Genomic DNA, 27,120 nt, shown 5'->3' on the forward strand with positions numbered 1-27,120 from the left:
AATCTGGAAATAAAAGCTACCGTAATCGTTTCTTTTAAATCATTGTTGATCATAAAAAGTATTCGGCTTTCTCAGTCATGTCCTTTAGGGAAGGAAATCTATCATGTATACACTTTATGTATACAGGTTTAATTGGAAACACTAGCTTTTGGAGCGCTGCTCTGTCATCAGATGGTTGTCGAGTTCACCATTGTAAGACATAGAATTTATACCAAAAGTTTACAGTGTGATGTAACTGAAACTATACATTGAAAAATACCTTGATTGTTTGTTACGTCTCTCATCTGTTAGAATGGCCATGTTAGTTTCACTTCTTTCATATGTAAATCACATTTTTTTTAAAAAAGTTACATTCGCAAGTGGATTTTAACAATTGGTGTCAGCCCAGATAATGGATTGAAGGTGTTAGCACCACTATATGATGCTGTCTGTGCCATAATGTTTAGACTGATACCAATCTAAACAATGAACTCACAGAAGCTTACATGGATTCATGCAGTTTTTGAGCGAAGTATAATGTAACTCTGCAAGTACAAATTCCTCAAAAACTTATGTTTGTATTGATGCATGTGGGGATGTGTGTGTGTGTGGGGGGCAGGGGGGCGCAGGGTGTGGGGTGAGGACTAATTGTTGTTGTGAGTGCCTGTGACAGAGTGTATATATACATGTGCGAGTGTAAAGGGGTATAAGTCTGTGAGCGGGTACATGTGTGAGTGTGAGAGTGTGTGTCTGTAGGATTTCAGATCATGAACCTGCTCAAGTCGACCTACAACACAGACTATGCAGAAACGTTGCCACCACACCTCTCGCAAACCCTTCAATCATCTCATGCATCAACTCTACAGCAGACTCCACAACCTTGAAATTCAGATGGAGTCCACACTCTCAACCTGCACTCAGGATACAGCAGTGCAATTATGTGATATTGCCAAACAGACAAGATGACAAAACTACACCATGTACATGCACACCAAGAATAAAAACTGAAGAAACTTGACATTTTCACAAGTAGTGGTGCCACCCTGGCACCACAGTGGATAATTTTATCACTGTGGGCTAGTCAATTGTCAACTTATCAGACCACACCTTTCGACCAGAAGAGATTGAACTCCTGAGCAGAGGTCTTAATTTCTTCCCCACCACCAAAATGGACCCCATGGTTCTTGCAGCAGTCACAGTGGAATTCATCAGACAAATGAGACTCCAGGAATTCTTTCAAGATGCCAGCAGTGATCCCAATTAGCCCACCAATGAACCAGAACAGTCATCGCAGCGATTCGTAGAGAAGCGCTTACAGGAAGCATCAACTTGGATGCCATCAGAGGGCCACTGCTCTGGGCTTGACATAGATGCTCAAATCATCAGGAAGTATATAAATGCCAGATTCATCAGCTGTACCATAAGGTAGAGCAGAATATTACCCAATCACAATGCAACGCCATCCATGCTCTCAAAACCAATCACAACATTGTCATCAAACCAGCAGATAAAGGAGGAGCCATCATCATTCAGAATGGAAAAGATTACTGCAAGGAAGTGTACCAGCAACTGAACAATCAGGAACATTACAAACAACTACCGGCTGATCCGACCAAAGAGCATGCCTGTGAACTAAGCAAGTTGATCAGGACTTTGGATCCAGTCCTTCAGCATTCCCTATGCGCCCTCATCCCACATACTTCTCGCGTATGTGACTTCTACTGCCTTCTGAAGATACACAAAGCCAACACACCAGGACATCCCAACATATCGGGCAATAGGACTCTGTGTGAGAACCACTCTCACTATGTTAAAGGCATCTTGAAACCCAATGTACAGGAGATCCCCAGCTTCTGTCGCGACACTACAGATTTCTTACAGAAACTCAGACATGTGCACCAGTGAAACTGGGAACATTCCTCATCACAATGGACGTTTCAGCACTCTACACCAGCATCCCCCACGATGACAGCATCATGCCAACAGCCTCAGTACTCAACACCAGCAACTGCCAATCTCCGAACACCGTCCCACAACTCATTTGCTTTATCCTCAATCACAACGTCTTACTTTTGACAACCAGTGCTTCATCCAGACACATGGAACAGCCATGAGGACAAAATTGGCACCCCAATAGGCCAATATTTTCATGCACATATTTGAACAAAACTCCTTCTCTACGCAGGACCTCCAACCAACACTATTCATCAGGCACATTGACAACATCTTCTTCCTCTGGACCCAAGGTGAGGAGTCACTGATAAAACTATATAGTGATATCAACAAGTTTCATCCCACCATCAAACTCATCATGGCCTACTCTCGACTGTCTGTCTCATTCTTGGACACATGCACCTCCATCCAAGGATGGGCACCTCAGCACCTCACTCTACCGCAAACCCACGGATAACCTTACAATGCTACACTTCTCCAGCTTCCACTCAAAACATATTAAAACAGCCATCCCCTAAGGACAAGCCATATGCATACACAGGATCTGTTCAGATGAGGAGGAACGTGATGGGCACCTGAAAGTATTCAAGGATGCCTTCATAAGAAAGGGGTACAATGCTCAACTCATCGACTGCCAGTTCCAATGAACCACAACAAGGAACCGTAATGGCCTCCTCAGGAGTCAGACACATGCTGCAGCCGACAGGGTACCCTTCATGGCCAGTACTTTCCCAGGAGCTAAAAAGCTATGCCATGTTCTTCGCAACCTGCAAATATTATCAATGAGGATGAGCACCTTGCCAAGACCTTCCCCACACCTCCACTCCTTGCTTTTAAACAATCACCAAACCGCAAACACTGCCAAGCTTTCAAGACAACTCCATACAATGCTGTCACTGTAGACACTGCAAGACATGTTAGAGTGTGGACATGGATACCACCATTATGCATGGGGACACTTCCCACCATGTACATGGCAGGTACTCATACGACTCAGCCAATGTTGTCTATCTCATACGCTGCAGGCAAGGATGCCCTGGGTCATGGTACATTGGTGAAACGGAGCACAGGCCATGGCAATGGATGAATGGGCACTGCATAACAATCAACAGACAGGAGTGTTCCCTCCCAGTTAGAGAACACTTCAGCGGTCTGGGACATTTGGCCTCGGACCTTTGGGTGACCATGCTCCAAGGTGGACTTTGGGACATGCAGCAGCGAAACGTGGCTGGGCAGGGGCAGATAGCTAATTTCAGTACCCATGGAGATGGCCTCATCCGAGATCATGGGTTCATGTCACACTACAGGTGATCCCATTACACTATACACACACACACACACACACACACACACACAGACACTCCTACAGACACTCACAGTACCACACTCCCACGTGTACCCTCTCACCGACTTATACCACTTTACACTCAGACACACACATATACACTCTGTCACAGGCACTCACAACCACAACCACCGCCACTACCACCCCCAACACACACACACACACACTCATGCACACAAACGCATATAACTTTGTGAGGTGAATTTGTACTTACAGAGTTACAGTACACTTTGCTCAAAAATTGCATGAATCCATGTAAAATTCTGTTAATTTATTTTTTGGATTAGAATCAGCCTAAACATTATGACACAGACAGCAGCACACAGGGGTGCTAACATCTTCAATATATTATCTCGTCTGACACCAATTGTTAAAGTTCAGTTGAGAATGTATTTTTTAATAATTTGTGATTTACATATGAAAGAAGTAAAACTAACAGGGTCAATCTAACAGATGAGAGACTAACAAGCAATCAAGGTATTTTTCAATGTACAATTTCAGTTGCATCACACTGTAAACTTTTGCTATAAATTTTGTATTTTACAATGGTGTATTCGAGAACGACCTGATGAAGCAGTGCTCCAAAAGCTTGTGTTTCCAATTAAACCTGTTGGACTAAAACCTGGTGTAGTGTGATTTTTAACTTTGTACACCCCAGTCCAACACCAGCATCTCCAAATCATTACAAAATCTGAATGGCCCTTACAAGCTAACAAGGAGGTGCAGTGCTTGTTATGGAAACTGACACAGGCTGACGTAATGTTCACATTATCTGAGGGATGCTTGATATTGTCTACATCTTTAATTACAGGGAACTGGAAAGGAGATGATTCTGCTCTATAACGCATGGCTATTCTGACCCCTAAAAAAGAGGAATGCAATTGAAACAGGATGCCATGCAGTGGTGTGTGGGTAAACTGTTTGATAATGCCATCGTGAGTGAAAAAACCAACGGATGCAGACACCAATCTTCTGGTAATATTAATTGTCAGGCTCCCACAGGCACAGAAATATATATAATGTTAGATATGTATCATATAAAATGCTTTAATATCACTCTTATCTATCACATAGATTCAGCATTGAATGAAAAATCAAGAAAGAATCTTCGGCTAAAAGAGCTCATGAACCGAACCGCAATCTTAAGAAACAGCACATCAGTCCAGTGCATGCTGCAGCAATGCAAATGATCTTAAATTTTAAATTTTAAAAATGTCTAAAATGATATATGACAAAGTTGATAGGGTCAGCAATTTTTGCTAATGTCTAGTTTTCCTTCAGAGGTTGGTGTTGAACTGTCTTCTAGCATGTTCTATTTTAGTTTATAAAACCCTGCAGTGCTGTCAGGGAGAAAGTTTAATGATTTTAACCAAGCAGCTGAATGAACGACAATATATTTCCACGTCTGAATGCTGAGTGAATTCGTAAGGAAATTGCAGGAGGTGATGCTTCCATGTACCCGCTGCCCTTGTCCTTCTAGATGTGTTCTGGACCAGGCCAGATATCCTCAAAACTTTCAAGGAAGTAAGCCAGACCCTACCTTTGCTAGTTGTTTTTAAGCAAGTGTGAAATGGATATTTCAGGAGTGATGCAGCTGGCCCAACCACTTAGGTTTATCAACACAGAATTTATTTGAAATATTACCTAATGAAACACAAACAGAAGAGAACAGAACAGAATAATTTAACCTATCCGAAAACCCAACAGACTGTCCTAATATTGTGCTCTTCCAAATTCATACAACAATGCCCGGAAACACCCTGTGGCAAAAGAAGGTGAAATCAAACACAGGTTCTGACTTGAGAGGTGTCAGGGAGAGGGAGGATCAGCATGGACCTGCTTCTTTGGATCTAATAACTTCACCACTGACTGCTAGCTAAAACCAAACCAAACCAAGCCGAGCTAGGAATATTGGTCACTCATCTTTTACTGTGTAAGGTTTTTTTTTAACTTCAAATATTCTTCAAGTAGATAAACGCAGAGTCTTTACAACGCTTCTTGGGAGGGGGAAACAAGGACAACCTAAACTTATTCAAGGAACAGCATGGTCATAGATGTACTTGTCGTGGGTTTGGAAGGTGCATTTGGAGCAGCCTTGGTGAATTTTAGCATCATATCTTGTGTTTCTGTGCATTCGTTCAGGAGGGAAGAAATGTTTGGGACAAGATGAAAACCAAGTCGGCTGCTTTGTCGTGGATGGTATCAAGCTTCACGAGTATGTTTGGAGCAGCAATCATCCAGAGAAGTGGTGCAAACTCCGTCACATTTCTGACTTGGGCCTTGTTGATGGCAAAAAGGGTATCGGGAGTCCAGAAGCGAATTACGCCCTGACGCTATTCTTGGTTTTTAACATGCTCTTACTTTCTAGTAAGTACATGGCATTAGACACAGAGACATAAGCAGCGCAGAAAAAGTCCATTCAGGACATCACAGACGCACCAGTGATAAACCAGTACGAAATAATGTAATCGTCTTTTCCAGCACTTGGCTCATGGCTTTATATGCCTTGCCTTCATAGCGGCCTATCTAAATACTTCTTCCATACTAGCACGGTTTTTGCCACAACCACCCTAATTTACAGTGAATTCAAGACTCTCCCCACCTTCTGGATGAACAGGATTGTTTTCTCATATTTCCTCTAAACCCTCTACTCTTTACCTTAAACCAATGCCCCGGTCGTCCCAGGCCTGAAAACAATCTGCATACGGGCACAAACTGCTCGATTTTCTGTGTGCTTCCAAATGGGACCAAACACTGTGTGATCATTGCATTTCTGGTCTTCTGATGGATGGATTTCATTGCTAAAGTGGCTGACCATTGTTGGACTGTGATCAGTGCTCTGCGGGACTTAGTGGTGCTATGCTTTGCCTCCAAGAACTTTGTGCTAAGTGTAGTTCTAGCCAACGGATAGTTTGTCCACAGCTTCAGTTATATTTCGGATTCTTAAAGCTGCCCATGACCAAACACTGCTTAATCCAAGAGGTGGAAAACTTAACAAATTTCTACAGTTCACCATTTTTGGCCAGTATGGGATTACAAGTAGCAATGAGAGCTGGTACCAAGTCCAGACAGAACACAGCCGCCCCGAGTTCCCGAGACATTGGTTTACGGATGTGCTGCAAAAATGTGATAAAACTCCTCTACATGTTATACTTCAATCGAATAGCAATGAAGAACATTTTGACTTATGTACAGAAACGGGATTCATAGTTACCTCTGCTGCCTAGAAACCTCACAGCTAAAGTCTGGTTATTGACTGCGAAGATGTAAATTTATTTCGATGCTGATTGATCCAGGAAGCAGGAGTATGACCTCGCACGAACACCGCCATCAAATATCTCAGTCCCTGAGAAACCATGCTCCATCCCAGGATCGGCAATCTTCCAAAGATGGTTGCACTCTCCTCCTGGAAGCCTCCCCTAAGGTCTTGATATTTTAAGAAAAGTGGACAAATATATCATCTAGGCTTGTTGACTCCTCCCACACACAGAATTCAGTTCAAAGGAACTGAATAAGACTGACAAGTAAGACTTCCAAAAATGCGTCTACAATCACTCTATGAAAGATTCAGTTGCTGAACAGATATTTAGTCATCTGCGTTTAATATTGGTTTCTACATTTTTGGCCACAATCAACACCAATAATTCTGTCACCATTATTTCGAAAGAAACGAATTCAAACCCATGGACATTTTTTGTAGCTAATGCATACGGATAAAAGATAAATGTTTTGAGAAACCAATTTGTAATTTTCTTTTCGAATCCCTACAGAGCTGAAAGAGACCATGCGGTCTATCGATTCCACATCGACCCTCCAAAGAGCATTCCACCGCGTCCATGTAATCATGCCTTTTTGCATGGCTAATCCACCTCAACTACAGATCCCTGTACACTATGGTACAATTTTGCACGGTCAATCCATCTAACCTGCACATCGTTGGTCTGTGAGAGGAAACTGAAACATCTGGAGGAAACCCACGCACCTACAGGGAGAATGTGCAAACTCCATATCTCTATTGGCTTCAATCGATGCAGAACTCGATGCGTGCAGTATGTTACAGGCTGCATTCCATTACATGAATGACTTTTCAACGTAGGTCTTCGAAATGCCAAACTTATAACATATCGGTGAATTACAGTATCACAGTTAGAATATACGCAACATATTTCAGCTAAGACATATCATACATATCAATTAAATATGTATACAGAGCCTGCTCGTTAGTGATTATGTATTGCAGAGATGTCACCATTAGGAAATGAATTAGCAGGTTATTTGTATCCTCCCTCGGGAGATGAATATAAAACGAATTCTAAAACAGAAGGAATATCTACTTTTACATTGTACCACTAAAATGGTAAACTCCAAGATTCCAAACGCTCCGTATTCCCACATCACCACAGCCTCCCGCGACCGAGCCCCTCAGTGTTAAATGAGCACAATGATTTTGTTTTCTTAATTGGTTTTGTGAGATTATGTGATTAATCTATTTTGCTCACTTGAATAGACCAAGTTTCATAAGGGATTTTTTTTTATTGACGAAACATATTTCACCTCGACACTCGGTGCAATGAAGAAATTAAGTGTGGTGAAGGAACTAAAAGACTTTGATCCATATTAAATAGACATGGCCCAACTTCAAAATTACACTTCTTACTGGTCATTGCGGCTACGATCGATTGTGTAAAGTGGGTGCTGGTAAGACATTCGGTTCTCATGGAATTGCGCTTCACTCTCTTTACGACAAAATAGTTATCCACTAAAATATTCATGCCTTATTTAGGAACGTTTTCAAATCATTATTTCGAAGCCACTGAGCCCATCATGTTCCTCTTTGTATTGTTTTCTTTCTTCAACAGAATAATATAACATTTTGGAGCAAAAATGCAAATAAGTAGACCAAAGCTGGAAGCTAAAATAGCAAACACTTCAACCGCCACAGCATATTTCCCTGGCGAACTAATGTAAGCTGGAATGAAAGTTATCCAAACTGCACAAAAGATAAGCATGCTAAACGTTATGTGTTTCGCTTCATTGAAGTTATCTGGAAGTTGTCGAACGAGAAAGGCTACCACAAAACACACGCAGGACAGAAATCCAATATAACCAAGTACACAACAAAAGGCTAATGAAGATCCTACATTGCATTCAAAGACGATTATCTCATTAGAGTGACTAGTGTTTTTCAATGGATAAGGTGGAAATGCAATTAACCAGGCAGTACATATTACACATTGTACCAGTGTGAGGATGTAAACCATCAGCCGTTGTTGCCTTGGTCCAAACCACTTCATCATATTATTGCCTGGAAATGTTGCTTTGAACGCCATCACCACGACAATTGTTTTACTCAATACACAAGAAATGCAAAGAACAAAACTAATACCAAAAACTACGTGGCAGAGCATACAAGACCAAACTGAAGGTTCCCCAATGAATGTAATTGAACACAGAAAACAAAGTGTCAGGGCAAAAAGAAGCAGGAAGCTTAACTCGGAGTTATTAGCTTTAACAATCGGAGTGTGTCTGTAGATGTAGAATATTGCGAATACAGCAACAGTGGTGCACGCTCCAAACAGCGCTAGTGTCACCAAAATGATTCCCATTGTCTCAAAAAAGGAAAGAAACTCGATGTCCTTTGGGATGCACACATCCTGTCTTTCGTTAGATTTGAATTCCAATGGACATTTGATGCAACGAACGGAATCTAAAGAAACAACGCCAGATTTGGTCGTTATACGAGGAACCTTAACGCCTGTGCAATGACGGTAGCAAGTTTAAGCAACAATGCCTTTCGCAATGGTATTTCTTACCAGTTGTGTTACTAATTTCTCCTTGTGCACATTGTATGCAATCAAAACAACAAATGGGTTGCCCTTTCCTTCCGGCTTTCCTTGTTCCTTGATGGCAGCTTTCAGAACAAACAGCTTTAGGAACCTGATTAGGAATATGAAGACAATGGTGGAAAAATACTAGTAATTCCACGAGGAAAATCTACAACATTCAGTTGTGCTTACAGAGCAATAGTTATTTCTGTTACATTTGTTGGGATTGTCATTTTTGATTTAATGTTACATTTTGAGACCTCTCATATCTCATTCTAAAGCCAATATACAGTGCTTGCAATAGATTTGCAGTTGAGGAGCCAGGGCACTACTAGCGAATTAAAATTCTCGTCACTACATTCATGATATGTCCTAGGAGTTACTGAATTCGTTATTGAAAATGGAAGTCTGGAAACAACTAAATAAATTCGAATGTATTTTGTCGTACTACTATTTAGTGGCTGATTTGAAAACCAGATTTGGAATAAAAATCGGGCGCTGTGGTCTTTTCTAGCGCGGCCAGAATTTATTATCAATCCCCTTGTGCCTTTGAGCAGCCTTCCGGACCTTTTGCAATCCATTTCCCGTAGATGGACATACAATGTCATAAGGGAGGCACTGAGAAACATTTCCGAATCAACATGGTGAATAGTTGTCGACAGTAGGGTGCTGAAAAAGCACAGCAGGTCAGGCAGCATCCGAGGAGCCGGAGAATCAACGTTTCGGGCATCAGCCTTTCAGGAATCTCTTGCCCGAAACGTCGATTCTCCTGCTGCTCGGATGCTGTCTGACCTGCTGTGCTTTTCCAGCACCCCACTCTCGACTCTGTTCTCTAGCGTCTGCAGTCCTCACTTTCTCCTCCTTGATGAATAGCTGCCAGGGAACTTGCAGGTAGTAGTGTTCTCATGCGTTTGCTGCCGATGTTCTTCGGGATGGAGGTGGACATGGATTTGGAAGGTACAGCCTAAAGACCATTGATGAATTTCTGCAGGGTATTTTGCAGCTGCTGCTACAGAGCATCTGCGGGAGAGGAAATGATTGCGCATGTCGTGTCAATCAAGTGAGCTGGTTTTCTCATACGGCGCCTACTTGATACAACTTTTCCGTTTCCGAGAAAAGAAATTGAAATTAAAATCATGCAGTGTTTAAAAAAAGGGGAGTTCTTCACAAATCTTACCGACTTCTGACCACCACTCCAAACAATTGCCTCTTCTCTTGTCGAAAATTCATCTCCCGAACCTGCTGATCCATCATAGTGCCCAACATTTACAATGTCAATGTTACCGAGGGCATTTGGTTGCCAGTTTACAATGTCATATGTTGCGACAGGGTCTCCGTTTTCATCAAAATAAACCTTTTCTCCAATCTTGGTTTTGAAATTCACTGTTCTCATGTAATATAGCAACTTTAAAAAACAAATTCGGAACACGTTTACACTAATTGCAAATATTCAACCGTGAATACAATCGCATTGGATTTTTATGTAAATACAATCGGCAAACAACATTATATGTTTCTCACCTGCCATGGTTCAAAATTTGAAATATTGGCACAACTCCCATTGGAGAAAGGTCCTTCCCCAGTTTTACATGACGCCATATTGTGAAGTGCATGAGCTATCGCATACGTTGCTTTGTACACGTTGTAAGTGACTCTGTATTGTAACACATCAGTAAATTCATTTTGGATATTTTGTAAAGTTTCTTTCCCTGTGCATTTCTTAAGCTCCAGTTCAGTTTTCCGCGAATCTGTTTTGTTTCCACCACTTAGAGTGCAGCCGAAACAACTTTCCCAAAACTTTTTAACCAAGAGGTTCCCTGGATACAAAGACGGATGAACTTTCATTAAGAACTCCTTCAACCCTGGTATACCGACTTTGCGAATTGCAACTCCAATTGTTCCAAAAGCAATCTTTTTAGTTTCCTCCGGCGAGAGAAGTAACGCAGAAACCCATGATTCGCTTCCAATCCATTGGATGCCGCTAACATTTTGTCTTATCATTTCTTTTAGCAGAGCACGCATGTTTGATTTATTCACAAATGCAACGATCATTTTTGTAGAAGAGGATTTTATGGTGTCAATTGTTTTCAGTAATTTCTCTCGATCGTGTGTCATATGAAACGACTCGGAAAAAGCTATGCAAACACCTAATTGTTGGACTGTTTCCTCAAAGGCTTGCATTCCATAGTTTCCGTAGTCATTGTCGCTCTTAACTGTCCCGATCCAGGTCCATCCAAAATGTTTCACCAGCTGGGCTAATGCTCTAGCCTGATAGTAATCACTCGGTATTGTTCGAAAAAATGACGGATATTCCTTTCTATTGCTCAGGCACGCACAGGTAGAAAAATAGCTAACCTGTCAGAAATAAAGCAAAAACATTTGTACTTCGATTATAGTTTGTGGCTGTAGGAAGCGAATTGTGGTTGGTCAGCGTGTGGACATTGGTAGAGATGAGCAATTCGCATTCGCGCTGTGCTTAAAGAAATGGCCTATCGTAAAGGCATAATAAAGTACTTAATTAATACCATCAAAACGTCGTATTCAAATATTCTACCCCTGTGTTCTTTCCAAGTTTTGCTCTTTCTTAGTTACCTTGCCCCAGGTGACACAACACATAATTTCTAATTATCGTATTTTAACATGAAGAACGTCATTGAACATTCTCTTATTCTTTTTTTTTGTCTCTGCCTCCATGTACCTTAGGAATAATTCTAACTTTGCATAATATCATATTGTCAGTCTTCCTTCGATCTCGCCTATAGGCCACCCCCATTGAAGTCAATAGTTGGAAAGGAAAAGCAAGATGTAGTCACTAATTCTACGTATTCTGCTTTGCAAATTGCCCAAACAAAAAATTACTCTTAATCAAACCCCTTCCATCTTTATCAACATGTTCAACTTCGTTTTAATTCAAGGTTCCCAACTTTGAAGAATTTCATCCGATTTCTGGCATTAAAGATAAGCTAACTGACTCTCAGGCATGAATTATATGTGCCCCTGTGAGTGAAACAAAATATTGTGTAGTTTTAATGAGAATTATTTCAATTGACAACATAATACCTGTGTTACATTGTTTAACATTCTATTTATCGTGTTGTTTGCTGGGAGACATGGTGCATATTCCATTCATATTCAACGTTGTTCACCTTTTCATTTTACAACTCGTTAATTTCAAAAGTTCAGGAAATAATGGGTAATACACTTGTTCTTTGGATTGTTTAACGAAATGGAAGTTTTTTTCACTTTTTTGCATCTTATCTAATGTCTTTGGGTCCTAACTCAACAAAAGTTGTCTTCATCATGGCCGTAGAGTCACACGGCATAAAAACAGACCCTTGGCCCCAACCAGTTCAGACCGAATTAAATCCCAAACGAAACTAGTCCCAACTGCCTTCGTCTCCAGCTTAACCTGAACCATCTCCATCTTAATCATCAGCTTCCTATGGCTGTGCGATCAGAACTGGACACAGACCTCCAGCGAGGCCTCACCAATGTGCTGGACAACCTCAACTTAATTTCCCAACTGCTATACTCAGTTGCACAGCGCGGAATTCACAATGATATTAGTTCATTTTTGAAGCTAATGACCTAACCCCAGTGTTTAGTCTCAGGTAAACGTGAGATGAACAAATGTGGTAATACACAAAGTTTGCAAAAATTAAACAGCAATTTTACACGTAAGGAATGCTCGTTATGGCTGGATTGATCACTCATAAATTACACAGCAGGTCAGGCAGCATTCGAGGAGCAGGAGAATCGACGTTTCGGGCATAGGCCCTTCTTCAGGAATGAGGCTGGTGTGCCAGGCGGGGGAGGGGATTTGGAGGAGGGGTGCTGGGAATACTAGGTGGAAGGAGGTGAGGGTAGGCGTGATAGGGGCGGAGGGGATGGGGGCGGAGAGGTCGGGAAGAAGATTGTAGTTCAAGAGGGCGGTGCTGAGTCCGTGGGTTGGGACTGAAATGAGGTGGGGGAGGGGAGGGGAAATGAGGAAGCTGGAAAAATCTACATTCATCCTGTATGGTTGGAGGATTCAGAGGCGGAAGATGAGGCGCTCTTCCTCCAGGCCGTTGTGTGGTCAGGGTCTGGCGATGGAGGAGGCCAAGGACCTGCAAGTAGGGCGCCTGTCTCCCCAATGTAGAGGAGACCACATCGGGTGCAGATGCAGTTAATGATGTGTGTGGAGGTGCAGATGAATTTGCCATGGATATGGAAGAATCCATTGGGGCCTTGGTGAGGGGGGAGGTATGGGTGCAAATTTTGCACTTCTTGCGGTTGCAGGGGAAGGTGCCTGTAGTGGAGGTTGGGTTGATGGGGGGCATGGACCTAACCAGGGAGTCATGGAGGGAGTGGTCTCTCCAGAACTCTGATAGGGATATATATTCCTGGTGGTGGGGTGAGGGGAATATACTGGTAAATTAGATTAACTGGTAAATTAGATTAACATTGGTCATGACAAGCACACATCAAATAATTGACAAACGGATACACAAAAGCATGTTTAGCGTGGGGCTTTTGTGACGCAGCGGTAGAGTCCCGAACCGCGTAAAACATGTCAAGGTGATTGCAATATCGTCACGGCTTGCTTAAAATTACGCGAAACTCCCATAAAATAGTTTAATTATTTAGTATATGGCTCATTTAGCACATGTAGAATGCTTTTGTCTGAGCAAAACGTGAAGATTAGATTCCCTACAGAGGGGAAACAGACCACTCGGCCCAACAAGTCCACCCCGACTCTCCGAAGAGCAACCCACTCTATAGAGAATTTAGTATACATGTGCATACTCCATACGGGCAGGCACTGGAATCGAACCTGGGACCCTAGTACCGTGAGGTATCAGTGATAACTACTGAGCCAAGGTCCCAGAGCGCGGTTAGCATTGGGCATTTGGTCAGTGCAGATTAACTTCAAGGATTAAATCTGAAATAGTTAGATAGCCTCGGTAATGAACCCACGATAGTATTAAAAAAAAGGTTCCCAGCTTGTTCTGAAGGGTCATTGGATCCGAAACTTGAACCGTGATTTCTCTCCACAAGTGTTGCCAAATCCACTGAGATTTTCCAGAATTTCTGTTTTTGGTTTATATAACGTGAATCACTTTTAACCTTACTCGCAGATGGCCTAGGAAACCATTCAGCTCATAGGCCACTGAGGACTGGAAACAAAGATTGTGCTAGCACTGCCCACATCTCAGGAAAGAGGAAAAATGAACTACAATTGCGATTTTTTTGGAATCATGTTTGAACGTTCTCTTTTCATATTTCAGTGTTTTCATCACTAAATTTCTGAAATGAGACTTTCGAAGCAATTTCTCCGAACAAGAGGAAGGAGAGCGATCCACAATTTCTCCAAGTATCATAGCCTCGTTATAAAGCTCTGGCTAGACTGAGCAAAAATAAAGCAATCCACCGCAATTATATTGGACAGTCCGGCCATCCCGAATGAACATTCTATTGGGGATGTAACTGAAGTCTTCTGTCTGTTTGTACCACCCAACAACGCTTCAAATTTTGCATAGACGACGCACATAGCATATCATTTACTATTGATAACATTTATTCACACTGCATAACCAAGTTCTTAAACGCCATCTCTTACCATTGGGATTCTAAAGGTACCGATGGAAGGTGCTATTGCTAAAGTCTGCGTGGATCCAGCATCAGCAACAATCGCAGAAACAGTGGAGGAGCTTTTACAGTTAGCAGAGGACGTGTTTGCCTCGGGTTTGTTCAGAAACGCCATAGCTGCTTTTAGCGACAACTGGGTCAGCTTACAAGAATCGTACAGGCGGTATCCCAATGTGACACCAGGAAGTAGAGCTGTATCATTATTTATTTCCTCTATTGCAAAAATCATCGCCAGTGCAAAACGGAAAGACCTGAACCGAAAGCTGCAAAGCAGGCGAAGAAACAAGATTAAAAGAAATACAAAAAAGCAAAATAACACTTAAATCCAAGAGGGCAACTGTTTAGCTATTATTAGCTATATTTCAGTGGTAACGCAACTGCCTCTAAATTGGAAGTTGGTGGATCAATGTTCCAAAGCAGGCCTTGAGCTCAAAATCTTAGCTGACACTAAAGAAAGACTTGACAATGTGCCCAAGATGTGTAAGGAGTACTTCTTCTTAGATCCAATAGCAGTATTTCGAAGAAGAGAATGAGAGCTTTCACAATGCCTTCACCGATAATTATCCCTCATTCTAAAATGTCAAAAGAGATTTCAGAGTTTTGATTAGGAATTTGATTGTTGGAGCTTGTCGCTCAATTAGTATTGATTGTGATTTTACCAATCTTACAACATTTACTAGATTGCAAAAGTACATGTTGGCTATAACACTTTGACGGATCTCAAAAATTAAGTCAACGATTTTTTTCAATCTTAAATTCACAAATTAATTCCGAGGGTGAAGCAGCAGGAGGGCAGATGTTTTCCATTTTACTGAACAAATTGAAGTATCAAATGGCACCCACTAACCTGAGGCATTTTGCCGGTTCCGGGTGATTGCTGAACGAGAGATGCCGATGTTCAATGTGATAAGAGTGCACGCCAAAAATTCCGCCCAATATGATATCTCCATCCTTCGACAAGCCCAGTAAATCAAACCTACCCCAACTTTTGCAAGCCTGCTCATTATTGGACCATGCCAGAACAACAGCAGAATTCACCAGTAAAGGGAACCAATTATGCATCTTTGACAGGGCATGAAATTGTCCTCGGCTTTCACTAGAATGACTGATATTTTATAAGCTCCAAGGTATTCCCAAGAAAATTGCCTTAATGTGTGTCGAATCGATTTCAAACTCTATTGAACATCAGCAAATTATTTGACAAGTCCCTTAAGAAAACACAACACCATTTTCCTCAACATGCAAATCACGAAGGAAATAATTGCAAATGTGTTCACCTGTGATCACTTAACTCAACTGATCCGGCATATTGGCGCAGTGATTAGCACTGTTGCCTCGCAATCTCAACGGATGCTCCTTCGACTGCAGACTCGGGCGGTTGTCCGTGTCAAGTTTGCACCTTCACCCCGTGTCTGAGTGAATTTCCTCCGACAGTCAAAACATGTGCAGGTCCATGAGTGCTCTGAAGTGGTCTTCGAGTAGAAAACTTGGAAGTGGACTTTTCCAGTGGGATTCGGGACCTGCACTTATTACTGACAAGAACAGTATTGCCGTCTCCCTTGAGCTATCCTCATAATCCGTGGGACAATCTAAATTTGCGGCAATTTTTAGTTTGGTCCTCTCGCAAATATGCCAAAGGTGACCACTTCTGGGTTTTGAAAACTACCTGACTCATTTCAAATTATTTAGAAAGACAAAAGGTGCAAATATCTCCACGACAGGTTTAGCAAACTGTTTAATGCTACTACTATGCAGTGGCTTTGTGAGTGCTATGTGTTGCTGACAGGATTCAGCCTTCCGCTCTAACGTGCCTCCTGGTTGCAACACGATATCATCTTTGAATGTTAATGCCCAATGACCAGCATAAGTGTTATTCCATTATTAGGCAGCAATGCTGAAGAATATCTATCAACTTAAGATCATTACTTGAACTGATAAAGTTCTCACTTAGATATTTTCTCGTCATCTTGTTCAGAGATGTTATTACAGAGTAGGTCAGACTTGAAATCAGGCCTCCTGGCTCAGAGATGGACTCACTTCAAAGTAGCACAAGAGCCACTGAAAAGTGTTTATTTCGATGTGTTTAACTCTTTATCCGATTATATGTGGGTGCTGCATGCAAAAGAAATTTATTCAATCTTGCCCCCTTTTTCGATTGACTATCAAAAGTTCCAAATATGGTGATAATGCACCAATCAATCAGAACTGATCAGCCGACCAACCAAACAATCAGCACTTGTGTGTGTTGGTATTTTCATGCATCAGTTGTCTTTGCAGTTCTGGATTGGAGAGGGTATGTGATTTTGTTGAGGGAACAACACTGCTAGAGTTCATCTTTCAGAGGGTTTTCCCTATTGTTCTTGTCCATGAGTGGTAAAGGAAGTACATACTGAATGAGGTGTCAATCGAGTTGGCCACTGACGTATTGTTAGGGCTGAGCGGCTAAGGTGATGGATGAGAAATCATTTGGGATATCCTCACAAAGAATGAAATCCTTATTACTGCACTTCTCATTCGTTCTGCTTTTACTTAGTCTCACAAAAGGTAGCAATATTTAGCTGTTTACGAAAGTAATGCTGCTTCGAAAACAAAGAGGGCTGAAGTATTCACTGTTTCCAACCCAGGAAAAATCATTGCAACTCTGTTCCAGCCTGCAAAAGGGACTTCAGCTGACAAAAAAAAATTCCAAATTGGTTCCAGCTTTATTCTTATCAATTGAGTTCAAGCAAGTTACTTAGTCCTGGATAATGTCAAAACATTTGAATTTTCCTGGAGCTGCAATCATCCAGTCAATTGGAGGCTATGGCATGATACTTCAATTTATGACTTGTAGCTCATGGGCAGTTGTTGCCCAGAGGATGTGAGTTACTTAATACAGAATTACAAGACTCTGGCCTGCTCATGTGGTCACATTATTGATATGTCTATCTCATTGACAATGCTATGCTTCAGGCTATTGATTGTGGAAGATAGATTCGGCAGTTGTAAAGCCATTTACTGTCAAAGAGAAATGATGTGATTATTTCATGATGGAGATGCAGCCGTCTTGGACTTCAGTGGCGTGAATGTCACTTGTCACTTATCAGCCTAAGTCTTCATGTTTTTGCATTTCAACTTGAGGTGTTTCAGTGCCTGACTAGTTGCAGATGGTGCAGTGCATTGTATAATCATTAAAGAACATCCCCACATTTGGACTTCTGATGGAGAAATGGTCAATGATAAAGTAGGTGAAGATGACTGGGCTTAGCACACGGTCCTATGTTATTCCCACACTGATCTCCTAGCATTGAGATGATTAATAAACAACATGACAAACATTTCTGTTTGTGCCATATAAGACTTCAACCATGGAGACTTTTCTTCCTCATTCACAATGATGACAATTTTGTTCAGGCATTTGGGTGTAGTACATGGATAGTGCGTTCAACATGTGTTCAATTCAAGACTCGGGCAATGGTGTAGAGTTTGTGCATTCACCCAAGACTGCATGGATTTCCTCAAAGTGCTCCTGTTTCTTCTCAAAGTCCAAAGATATGCAGGTCCATGGATGCTCAGAACTCTGAAGTGGTCTTCCTGTTGAACACTTGGAAATGATTTTTCCGTGGGATTCAGGAAATGAAACAAGAAGTCCAAGAATAGTGGCATCATCTCCTTATAGCTGTCCTCATGTTCTGTTGCCAATGTTAATTCTGGTCAAATCATTGTTCCTTTTGCAAATGTGCCAAAGACCACCACTTCTGTGTTAAAAACTGGTCACCTTTTTCAACTTAGTTAAAAGTTCAGAAGGTCTCAAACATATGAATTGCAGCTGCAAATGTGTTGCTGGTCAAAGCACAGCAGGTTAGGCAGCATCTCAGGAATAGAGAATTCGACGTTTCGAGCATAAGCCCTTCATCCTGATGAAGGGCTTATGCTCGAAACGTCGAATTCTCTATTCCTGAGATGCTGCCTAACCTGCTGTGCTTTGACCAGCAACACATTTGCAGCTGTGATCTCCAGCATCTGCAGACCTCATTTTTTATATGAATTGCAGGTCAAGCAATCAGTTTAATGTTCTACTATGCACTTGCTTTCTGATTTGTATATTTCACTTACAAGATTCAGCCTTCAGCCCTAAAATGCCTCCTGGATGGAACATGGTATAACATTTGATTGCCAGTGCCCAATGACCTCCATAACCCGTGACTTGGTCATTAGGCAGCAATTGCTGAAGAATCTTGACCAATTTAAGATCATTAGCGGAATTGATAATGTAGTCACCGAGATATTTTCTTGCCATCCTGTTCAGAAATGTTATTACAGATGTTATGAAGTTGAAGGTACATACTGTCCCTTTAAAAGAGAGTGAATGCTGTTCTTGAACATAGAACATAGAAAAGTACAGCACAGAACAGGCCCTTTGGCGCATGATGTTATGCTGAGGTTTAATCCTAATGTAAAATATAGTAACTTAACTAACACACCCCTCAACTCACTGCTATCCATGTGCATGTCCAGCAGTCTCTTAAATGTCCCCAATAACTCTGCTTCCACCACCACAGCTGGCAATGCATTCCATGCATTCACAACTCTCTGCATAAGAAATCTACTTCTGATGTATCCTTTATACCTTCCTCCCAATATTTTCAAACTATGACTTCTTGCACCAGTCAATCCTGCCCTGGGGAAAAGTCTCTGGCTATTGACTTGTATACCTCGATCAGGTCTCCTCTCTTCCTCCTTCTCTCCAGAGAGAAAAGTCCGAGCTTATTCAACCTTTCTTCATAAGACAAGCGCTCCAGTCCAGGCAGCAACCTGGTAAAACGTCTTTGTATATGTCATAAATGCCAAATGGTAGGTTTGACACAGGCAGTAATGCAACCAAAACCTTTGTTGCCCAAGTCCTTTCACACAGGTTATGATTAAGGTATAGGTCCCTTGCCTAAAACTAAAATTGGGAACTAGTGCTTACTAATCATAATGGATGTGTCCACTAGATTTCCGAAGGCAATTCTATTACAGTGTTTTAAGTCAAAAAGAGTGGTGGAGTAGTTAGTAGCTTTCTTCAAGTGGTAAGGGCTCCCCAGAGAGATTCAGCCAGACCAAGGTCTAATTGTACACCTAAGCTGTTAAAAGAAGTCATGGATAGCTTAAGCATACAGCACTATAAATCAAGTGTGTACCATTCTGAATTACAGGGAACTTTGGAACTGTGGCATCAGATCCTGAAGACCATGTAAAGAGCATTTGTCAGCATTACCCAAATGCTTGGGATAATGGTATCCCTTTCATATTTTTGGGTGATGCCCCAACAAATTGACTCAGTTTACACCACTTCAGTTAAGATTTGGACAGGAAGGGAGAGGCCTTTTGAAATTAATTGAAGAAAAATTGACAGAACTGAAGTCAGAGATTTCACACTTGGATGATGTACCTGAGGTGATAGAGAAATTAAATCGGGTGGTGAGTTAGCTAAACAGCACCTTAAGAGGACACAGCATAGAATGAACAATTTGGGAGATAAAACTCTAAAATTTGGATATTTTCCAGTGGGATGATGTATCACTATTGTTACCAGTGGTAGGAGATCCATTCAAACTAGGTTTAGTGGTCGCTACCAAATTGAGAAAAAGTTGAGTCAAGAAAACTGTTTGGTAAATATGCCAGACAGAAAAAAATCTGTATTGGGTATATCATGTGAATATATTAAAACCTTACTATCATAGAGATAGGAAATTGGAGAAATAGATGTTAGTTACTGCCCACAGAGTGAGGAATTAAATCCAGGTATCACAGAGTTTGATATCCCTCAAAATATGTTCAACAATGAGGAGGTCCTTGAGCAGTGGGATAGGTTAGTGAGTTGTATCTTTCAGGAGCAAAGAACCCAGTTGAAAGTTTTTGTTACAGCAGTATGAGGACATATGAAGGAATAAGATGGGGGGACTAATACTTTGTGCATGAGGTGGAAGTAGGGAATGCTGTTCTGATAAAACAATACCTCTACAGACTTCATCTCTCAAAGCCACACAGTTCCAGAAGAAGTGGAAAAAATGCTCAATGAAGGTATCATTGAACTGGGTCAGAGTGAGTGGAGTTCACTGATTGTGTTAATTCCCAAACCTGATGATACTCAATGATTTTGTGTGGACAGTAGGCAGGTAAAGGCTGAAACAAAATTGAACTCATACCGAATGCCAAGATTGGAGGACTGTATAGAGAATATTGGACAAGCCATTTACATCACAAAGTTAGACTTACTGCATGATTATTGGTAGGTATCTTTATCAGATAAAGTGAAAAAAGTTTCTGAGTGTGTAACCCCAAATGGGCTGTATCAATTCAGTGATGCCTTTTGGAATGAAGAATGCACCAGCCACTTTTCAATGACTCATGAACAGAGTTGTTACCAGATTAACAAATTGTGCAGTTTATATGGATGAAGTACTGTCCTTTAGAGAATCATGGAAAGATTTCATGTTAGTGTTGACTGGGCCCTTTGAATGATTACAAGAAGCAAAACTGGTAATAAACTTACAGAAAACAGAATTCACGGAAGCAGAGATGATGTTCTTGGAACATAACATTGATCATGGAAGGTTGACCCCAAAGAGCAGCAGGATAAAGGTCGTCAAGGAATTTTCAGGACCATCCTCAAAGAAAGAGGCGCTTCGATTTTTGGGGCTAGGCGGGTTCTATCGGAATTTTGCTTCAAACTTCAATAGCATGGAAAAAAGAACACAAAATTTTGGTGGACAGAATAGTGTCAGCGAATTTAAAAGCAGTATGAATGACTGCACCAGTTTTAGCTGCACCAAATTGTTTGAAACCCTTCAAAGTTACAATCGATATTGGAGTTGGAGCTGTACTGCTGCAGGAATATGATGATAGAATTGAATGGCCAATGGGCTACTTTGCAAAGAAACTCAACACCCACCAGAGAAAATACACTACCATCAAAAATAAATTGTTGAGTTTGGTACTGAACTTACACCATTTTAGTGTTTATGCTGCAAACAATGTGTCAGAGACAGTTGTGTACACTCACCACAATTCTCTTTCAATCTTGTAAAGATTTAAAAACAAATGTAAGACTATTTTGTTGGAGTCTTAAGTAACATACCTTTCACTTACAAATTGTACATATTTCGGGTTGTATAACTGTGATAGCAGGTGCTTTATTGCATATTTAAAGGAAAACTGTACACATAATATTGGAAAGATTCCAATTTTATAGATATATATGTGCAGAAATTAATGTGAACTTAGGTTAATAACCTACATATTTCATTGTAATGAGATGAAGAATTAGAAAAAAAATTGAAGCCATCTTTTCATTATATTGGTTTGATTTTTTCCTAAGGAGTGTGGTGTGATGAAGTTGAAGGCATGCCCTGCATCTTTAAAGGAAAGTGAATGTTGTTCTGAATTAGAGAGATTACAAACACGTGTGTATGTGACTAGATGGCAGTCTCTGGGTCTACTGGAAAATTGAAAAAATGTAACATTTGGCGGTGAAATACATACCTGAGTTGGTTTCTTTTTGACAACAATTCGAATTTAACCAAACAGTTTAAATTATGCCCAAGAATACTAAGACCCAATCATGTTTGAATTTATTATTTTGCCAACATTGAACCAATGAGACAATCTGTGTTGGAGATATAAAAATGCAGACATTTTTAAAATTGCAGACAGAGCAAATGCCATGAAGAGTGACCCTTTTCATATGAAGCACATCCGCAGTAAAATACAAATAGACAACTCAGGGAGAACTTCAACCAGAAGAAGAAACACACTGAAGATGACAGCTACTGTGTGGTTTTGAAATTAAGTTGATGTAATTTTAAGAAATGTCTTACTGTAACAGAATATCGTTATAGGTTTGGAGGTAGATAATAGGCAGTTAAGAGAAAAAGAGGTTTAGATTTGTGAATAGTTGTTATTTATGTTCACTTTCAGACTTTAAAAAATAAATTAAAGTTATTTTGTTTAAGTAGTGGAACTTGGGAATTCTCTGTTACTCATGTTTTAGCAGATTATAAAACAAGCTGAGTTTTTCTGCTGTTTGGTTCACCGAACAAAGGGGTTCACCGCCATGTCATTACTAACAGTAGATGGGACTGAAATCAGGCCTACTAGCTCAGAGGTAGGAAGACTTAAATGTACCACATGATCCACAGAAAAGTGCTTATTCCTGCTTGCTAAAGTCTTTACCTGATTATATGTGGGGTACTGCATTCAAGCATTGCCTCTTTTTGAAATTTCCATTACGTTGACCATGCATCAGTCAATCAGCATTGATTATCCAACCAGTGAGCACTGGTGAAAGGAAAGTTGGGAGTGATGGTATTTCCATGCATCTGATGCCTCTGTCCTTCTAGGTCGATGGAGCAATGGTGATACTGTGCGTCGTGACAAGAGTGTTCTCTGTTGCTCTTGTGAATAGTGGACAGCCATTGCCCAGAGAAGGTGGGTTCCTTACTACAGAATTACAAGCCACTGACCTACCTAAATGATGTGTCTTGCTTATTTTGGTTTAAGCAATTGTGGGCCTCGTGTTATTGATTGTGGGGGAATAGATTCAGCAATAGTAAAGCCATTCATTACCAAAGAGAACTGATCAGATTTTCTTGGATTTATGTGGCATCAATGTTTCTTGACACTTAACAGTCCAAGTCTTCATGTTGTCCCAGGCCTAGTGCATTTTAACTTGAGATGTTTCAGTGTCTGATGAGTTGTGGGTGGTTTTGTGCATTGTGGAGTCATTATAGAAAAGTCCAATCTCTGGAATTCCTTTGGAGAGATGATCAATGATAAAGTAGGTGGGCCGAGGACATTGCGCAATGTGATTTCTGATTAATCCCCTAGCATTGAAATGATTGATATCCAACATTGCAATAATCCACAAACATTCACTTCCTCTACCACATTGGATATATATATAAATGTTGTCATCAAACCACATTTAATATTCCTCACATACCATGGTTGAAAATTTGAACTATTTGCACAATTCCCATTGAAGACAGATTCTTTCCCAGGAATACTGGCAGAACTGGGAATCAGTCATCAGCATGTTGTTGATTTTAACCCAGCAAATTTAGACAGGTTGACAGTGATAAAAATTCCTTCTTAACATACTATCACATACAATTCAGCGATTTTAACTCTACTGTTCTTGAGAAAAATGAACACTTGAGGATGGAGAAGGATATGTGCAAAATGTCATCACAAAATACTCAGCTGTTCCTACAACAATTGACATAAAGGAGTAAAGACCTCAGGACTTAAATAATGTTGATCTTCCAGATAAACAGCAAATAGGCAATCTGTGCATATGATTTGAAATTTTGTTACCACATGTTGACTCACATTTCATGTATTTAAAGTATTGCATTCAATTCTGGTCACCACATTGCAGGAAGGATGTGGAGGCTTTGGAAAGGATGTCGAAGACTTTCACCAGAATGCTGTCTGGTTTAGAGAATATGAACTATAAGTAGTGGCTAGAAAAACTTGGATTCTTTCCCTTGGAGTGGCAGAGCCTGAGGAGAGACTTGATGGAAGTCTGTGAAAGTATGCGATGCATAGATCATGTTGACAGTCAGAATCTTTTTTTCGCAGAGTTGAAATGTCTAATATAGGAGCCATGTATTGAAGGTGAGAGAGGAAATGTTCAAAAGGGATGCTTTTTGCACAAAGAGTGGAATGCAATGCCAGGTTTGGTGATGCAGACAGGTCCAATAAGAGACTTTAAGGGGCTTTCAGGTAATCACATGAATATGCAAAAAATGGAGGGATTTGGATCAAGACTAGGCAAAAAGGATTGGTTTGAATTAACATCATGTTCAGCACAGTATCATGGGCAAAATGGCCAGTTCCTGCGCTGCATTGTTTTATGTTCTATCTTGCTATAGTATAACAAATTGCTAAAATTGAGAGTGATACCAGGGATTGACTGTATTCTGGCAAAACAGTGGCTTACTGTCCATTGGTGTGATTTTGTATAGTTCCCTACTTCTGTTGTTGTACCAAAATTATGGCTATTAGCTCATATGAGGTAGAAACACTTCATGAACATCGATATTATTCCTGAAATGCTGACCAAGTACTGACAGTCAATTAGATACAATGGACAGACTAGTGGTATTCTCTCTTGTACTTCCATAGAGAATATAAGATTTTCTCAAATGGATTATCTTCTGCAGATCATATATCTAATAAGATAAGGCAGCAAAATTAGATTATTCCTACCACCAACTGAGAAACCTTTTTTTCATAGATTGGCATTATAAGAACACTATAACTAAAAAAAGAGTTTGCATTTTGATGTATGAGAATTATAAGTGAAAGATCCGGTTGCAGTCCTCGATATTTTTGTAATGGGAGCTCCAGCAGCAGATGGTGATGATAATGAAGCATATTGAGCAAGGGAGCTGAGTAGTTGACCAGGTTTTCCACCAGCAGGTGCCAATGGTGATGGAGGGTAGCTGAAGCAATCAAATGAATTTATTCTGTATATAACATGGTGTCTTTGGTTAAAGGAGAATGAACAGGAAGAGGAACCATATAGTCAAGTGATTCCTCATGCTAATAAAACCCACAGGATTTGTTCCAAGCAAATACGATACTGAGTTCCTTGTTCATCCTATATTTTGCTTTCTGTTTTGAATTATCTGATACTGGTGGAATAGAGAATCCTGCTTCATGGTCTTTGATTCTTCCATGTGATTAAATTTCGTGTTATATTTCTGGTGTCATCATACCATTAGCATTAAGTCATAATGACCAGGTTGTTAATAATTTCACTATGAATGAACAGATAATGAAAGAGTTAGAACAGCCAATGTTCATAAGGGAGGCTAAAGTTACTGCAGGATCACTGATGATGCAGGTACTGGTGTCACAAAACTGGTCCCTTTTTTTCTAAAACTGTTCCTTGGCTCAAGGTGGCTCTGTCCTTGATTTTTGCAGAGGCACAATAAACTGGGCTGGAGTCTGATCAACCTGGTTTGGCACAGAGATGAAAAGGATTTTGAGAAGCCTTTTGTTTATATGTAAACAGATGAGAGTTCAGGCCAAAGTGGTCATGCTTTAGAAGTGACCTGTATAATGAAAGGGTAGTGGTCAGCTCCTAAGCTTGCTGAGCTGAGCAGTTTTAATTCAGTTTTGAACTGGAAAGTTCAACAAGGAGCTATGTGGAAGCTCTGTCTCTTTTTTGCCCTTCAACATCAACCCGTAAGCATGTGTTCCACTTATAATGGTATTTAAAGGGAGTTTGCTTATTGGGACTGTTGTGTGTATTTGAAACAGCACAATTAAGTCTAGCTGGATAGGTTGAGTTCTGTAGGTGTTTTTTATTCTGTTCTGTGTGTTTCATTGTGTAATTTTGTGAATACTTTTTTTTTATTTGTTTTAACATTGAGTAGTCAATGTAGCTATCTTACTTTGGGTAATTTTCACTGTACACTTACTGAAACAAATTGAAAAGTTAGGTCTAGGGCTGCCTGCTTAAGAATATTTTGAGTGGTCTGGCACGGTCCATAACACTGGTGAAAGGAATTGGAGCTTCAGGCGAAGTGGATACAGGTGCTCCCCATGCATGTTCCCTTGGCATTATGGAAGAAGGATAGTCTAGTACGATATCTAGTACCTCTAGTCAGATATTTGACTGGCCAAAGAATAGAAAGCTGAACAAATTCATGAGGAGACCAGAAACAACTGACAAAGATTTGATTGAAGACATATAGCTGGACTATTGCAGGAGACTCAATTTGAATGAAAATGCATTCTTGACAGAAGATCTGTTGGACAATACTGGGATGATGTACAAAAAATTCAAAGATAGACAGTTCAAGGCATGGATAGCCAAGAGTAAGCTAGGCATTCAAGATGATGTCCATGAACTTGAAAACAAAGACTTTGAACTATTGCAAGGCCAGCAGGACCTCCCTTCCAAGTGGTGCAGGCTATTTCTTTCAAGTCGAGAATTGGAATTAGATACAGGATGTGTGGTACCCTGAAACTCTGAGACTGCAAGCAGTTGAACATAAGTCGCCACACCTCCATTATTGAACTCAGACATCTGGTCAATAATGTAGGGGCAATCAGGTTAATCAATGATGAAAAAAAATTGCATGTTGCCATTAAAATGGACGGGATCATTCTAGCCATTATGGTACAACTGAACCTGTTAATTATGCAACTGTTTAGAACACAGTCACTATGTTCTATGTGTAATTGGCAAAGTGGCAAGTTTCAAGCAGGGAATTATGTAATGGGATCTCCAGCAGCATGTGATGATCATGATAGTGGGAGCTGATTAAGGGAGTTGAACAATTCACAGGTCCTCCTCCAAAGTATTGACAGCTGGAACAATCTATTGGTCTTCTGCTGGGAAAATTGTGT

At 40.6% G+C, this 27,120-nt stretch overlaps 1 protein-coding gene across 1 annotated transcript; it reads right to left on the reverse strand.

Annotated features, from left to right (window-relative positions):
- Window positions 1-8,076: 8,076 nt before the first annotated feature.
- On the reverse strand, window positions 8,077-15,720 carry LOC132821448 (extracellular calcium-sensing receptor-like). The gene is made up of 6 exons (XM_060834035.1): window positions 15,578-15,720; window positions 14,702-14,993; window positions 10,624-11,457; window positions 10,280-10,507; window positions 9,091-9,214; window positions 8,077-8,984 (listed from the first exon to the last, which is right to left on the reverse strand). The coding sequence occupies exons 2-6, from the start codon at window positions 14,957-14,959 to the stop codon at window positions 8,077-8,079; spliced, it is 2,352 nt and encodes a 783-aa protein (XP_060690018.1). The 5' UTR covers window positions 14,960-14,993; window positions 15,578-15,720.
- Between the last annotated feature and the right edge of the window lie 11,400 nt (window positions 15,721-27,120).

The sequence above is a fragment of the Hemiscyllium ocellatum genome, chromosome 13 (genome assembly GCF_020745735.1).
Source record: "Hemiscyllium ocellatum isolate sHemOce1 chromosome 13, sHemOce1.pat.X.cur, whole genome shotgun sequence".
Lineage (NCBI taxonomy): Eukaryota > Metazoa > Chordata > Chondrichthyes > Orectolobiformes > Hemiscylliidae > Hemiscyllium > Hemiscyllium ocellatum.

What these genes read in the sequence shown, in the direction of transcription:
- LOC132821448 (XM_060834035.1), bottom strand. Translation starts at nt 14,959, where the DNA reads ATGATTTTTGCAATAGAGGAAATAAATAATGATACAGCTCTACTTCCT. An exon ending in GGAGTGGTGGTCAGAAGTCG is followed by an intron (nt 9,215 to 10,279) that starts GTAAGATTTGTG and finishes ATTCCTAATCAG; the next exon opens with GTTCCTAAAGCTGTTTGTTC. An exon ending in AGAAATTAGTAACACAACTG is followed by an intron (nt 8,985 to 9,090) that starts GTAAGAAATACC and finishes TTGTTTCTTTAG; the next exon opens with ATTCCGTTCGTTGCATCAAA.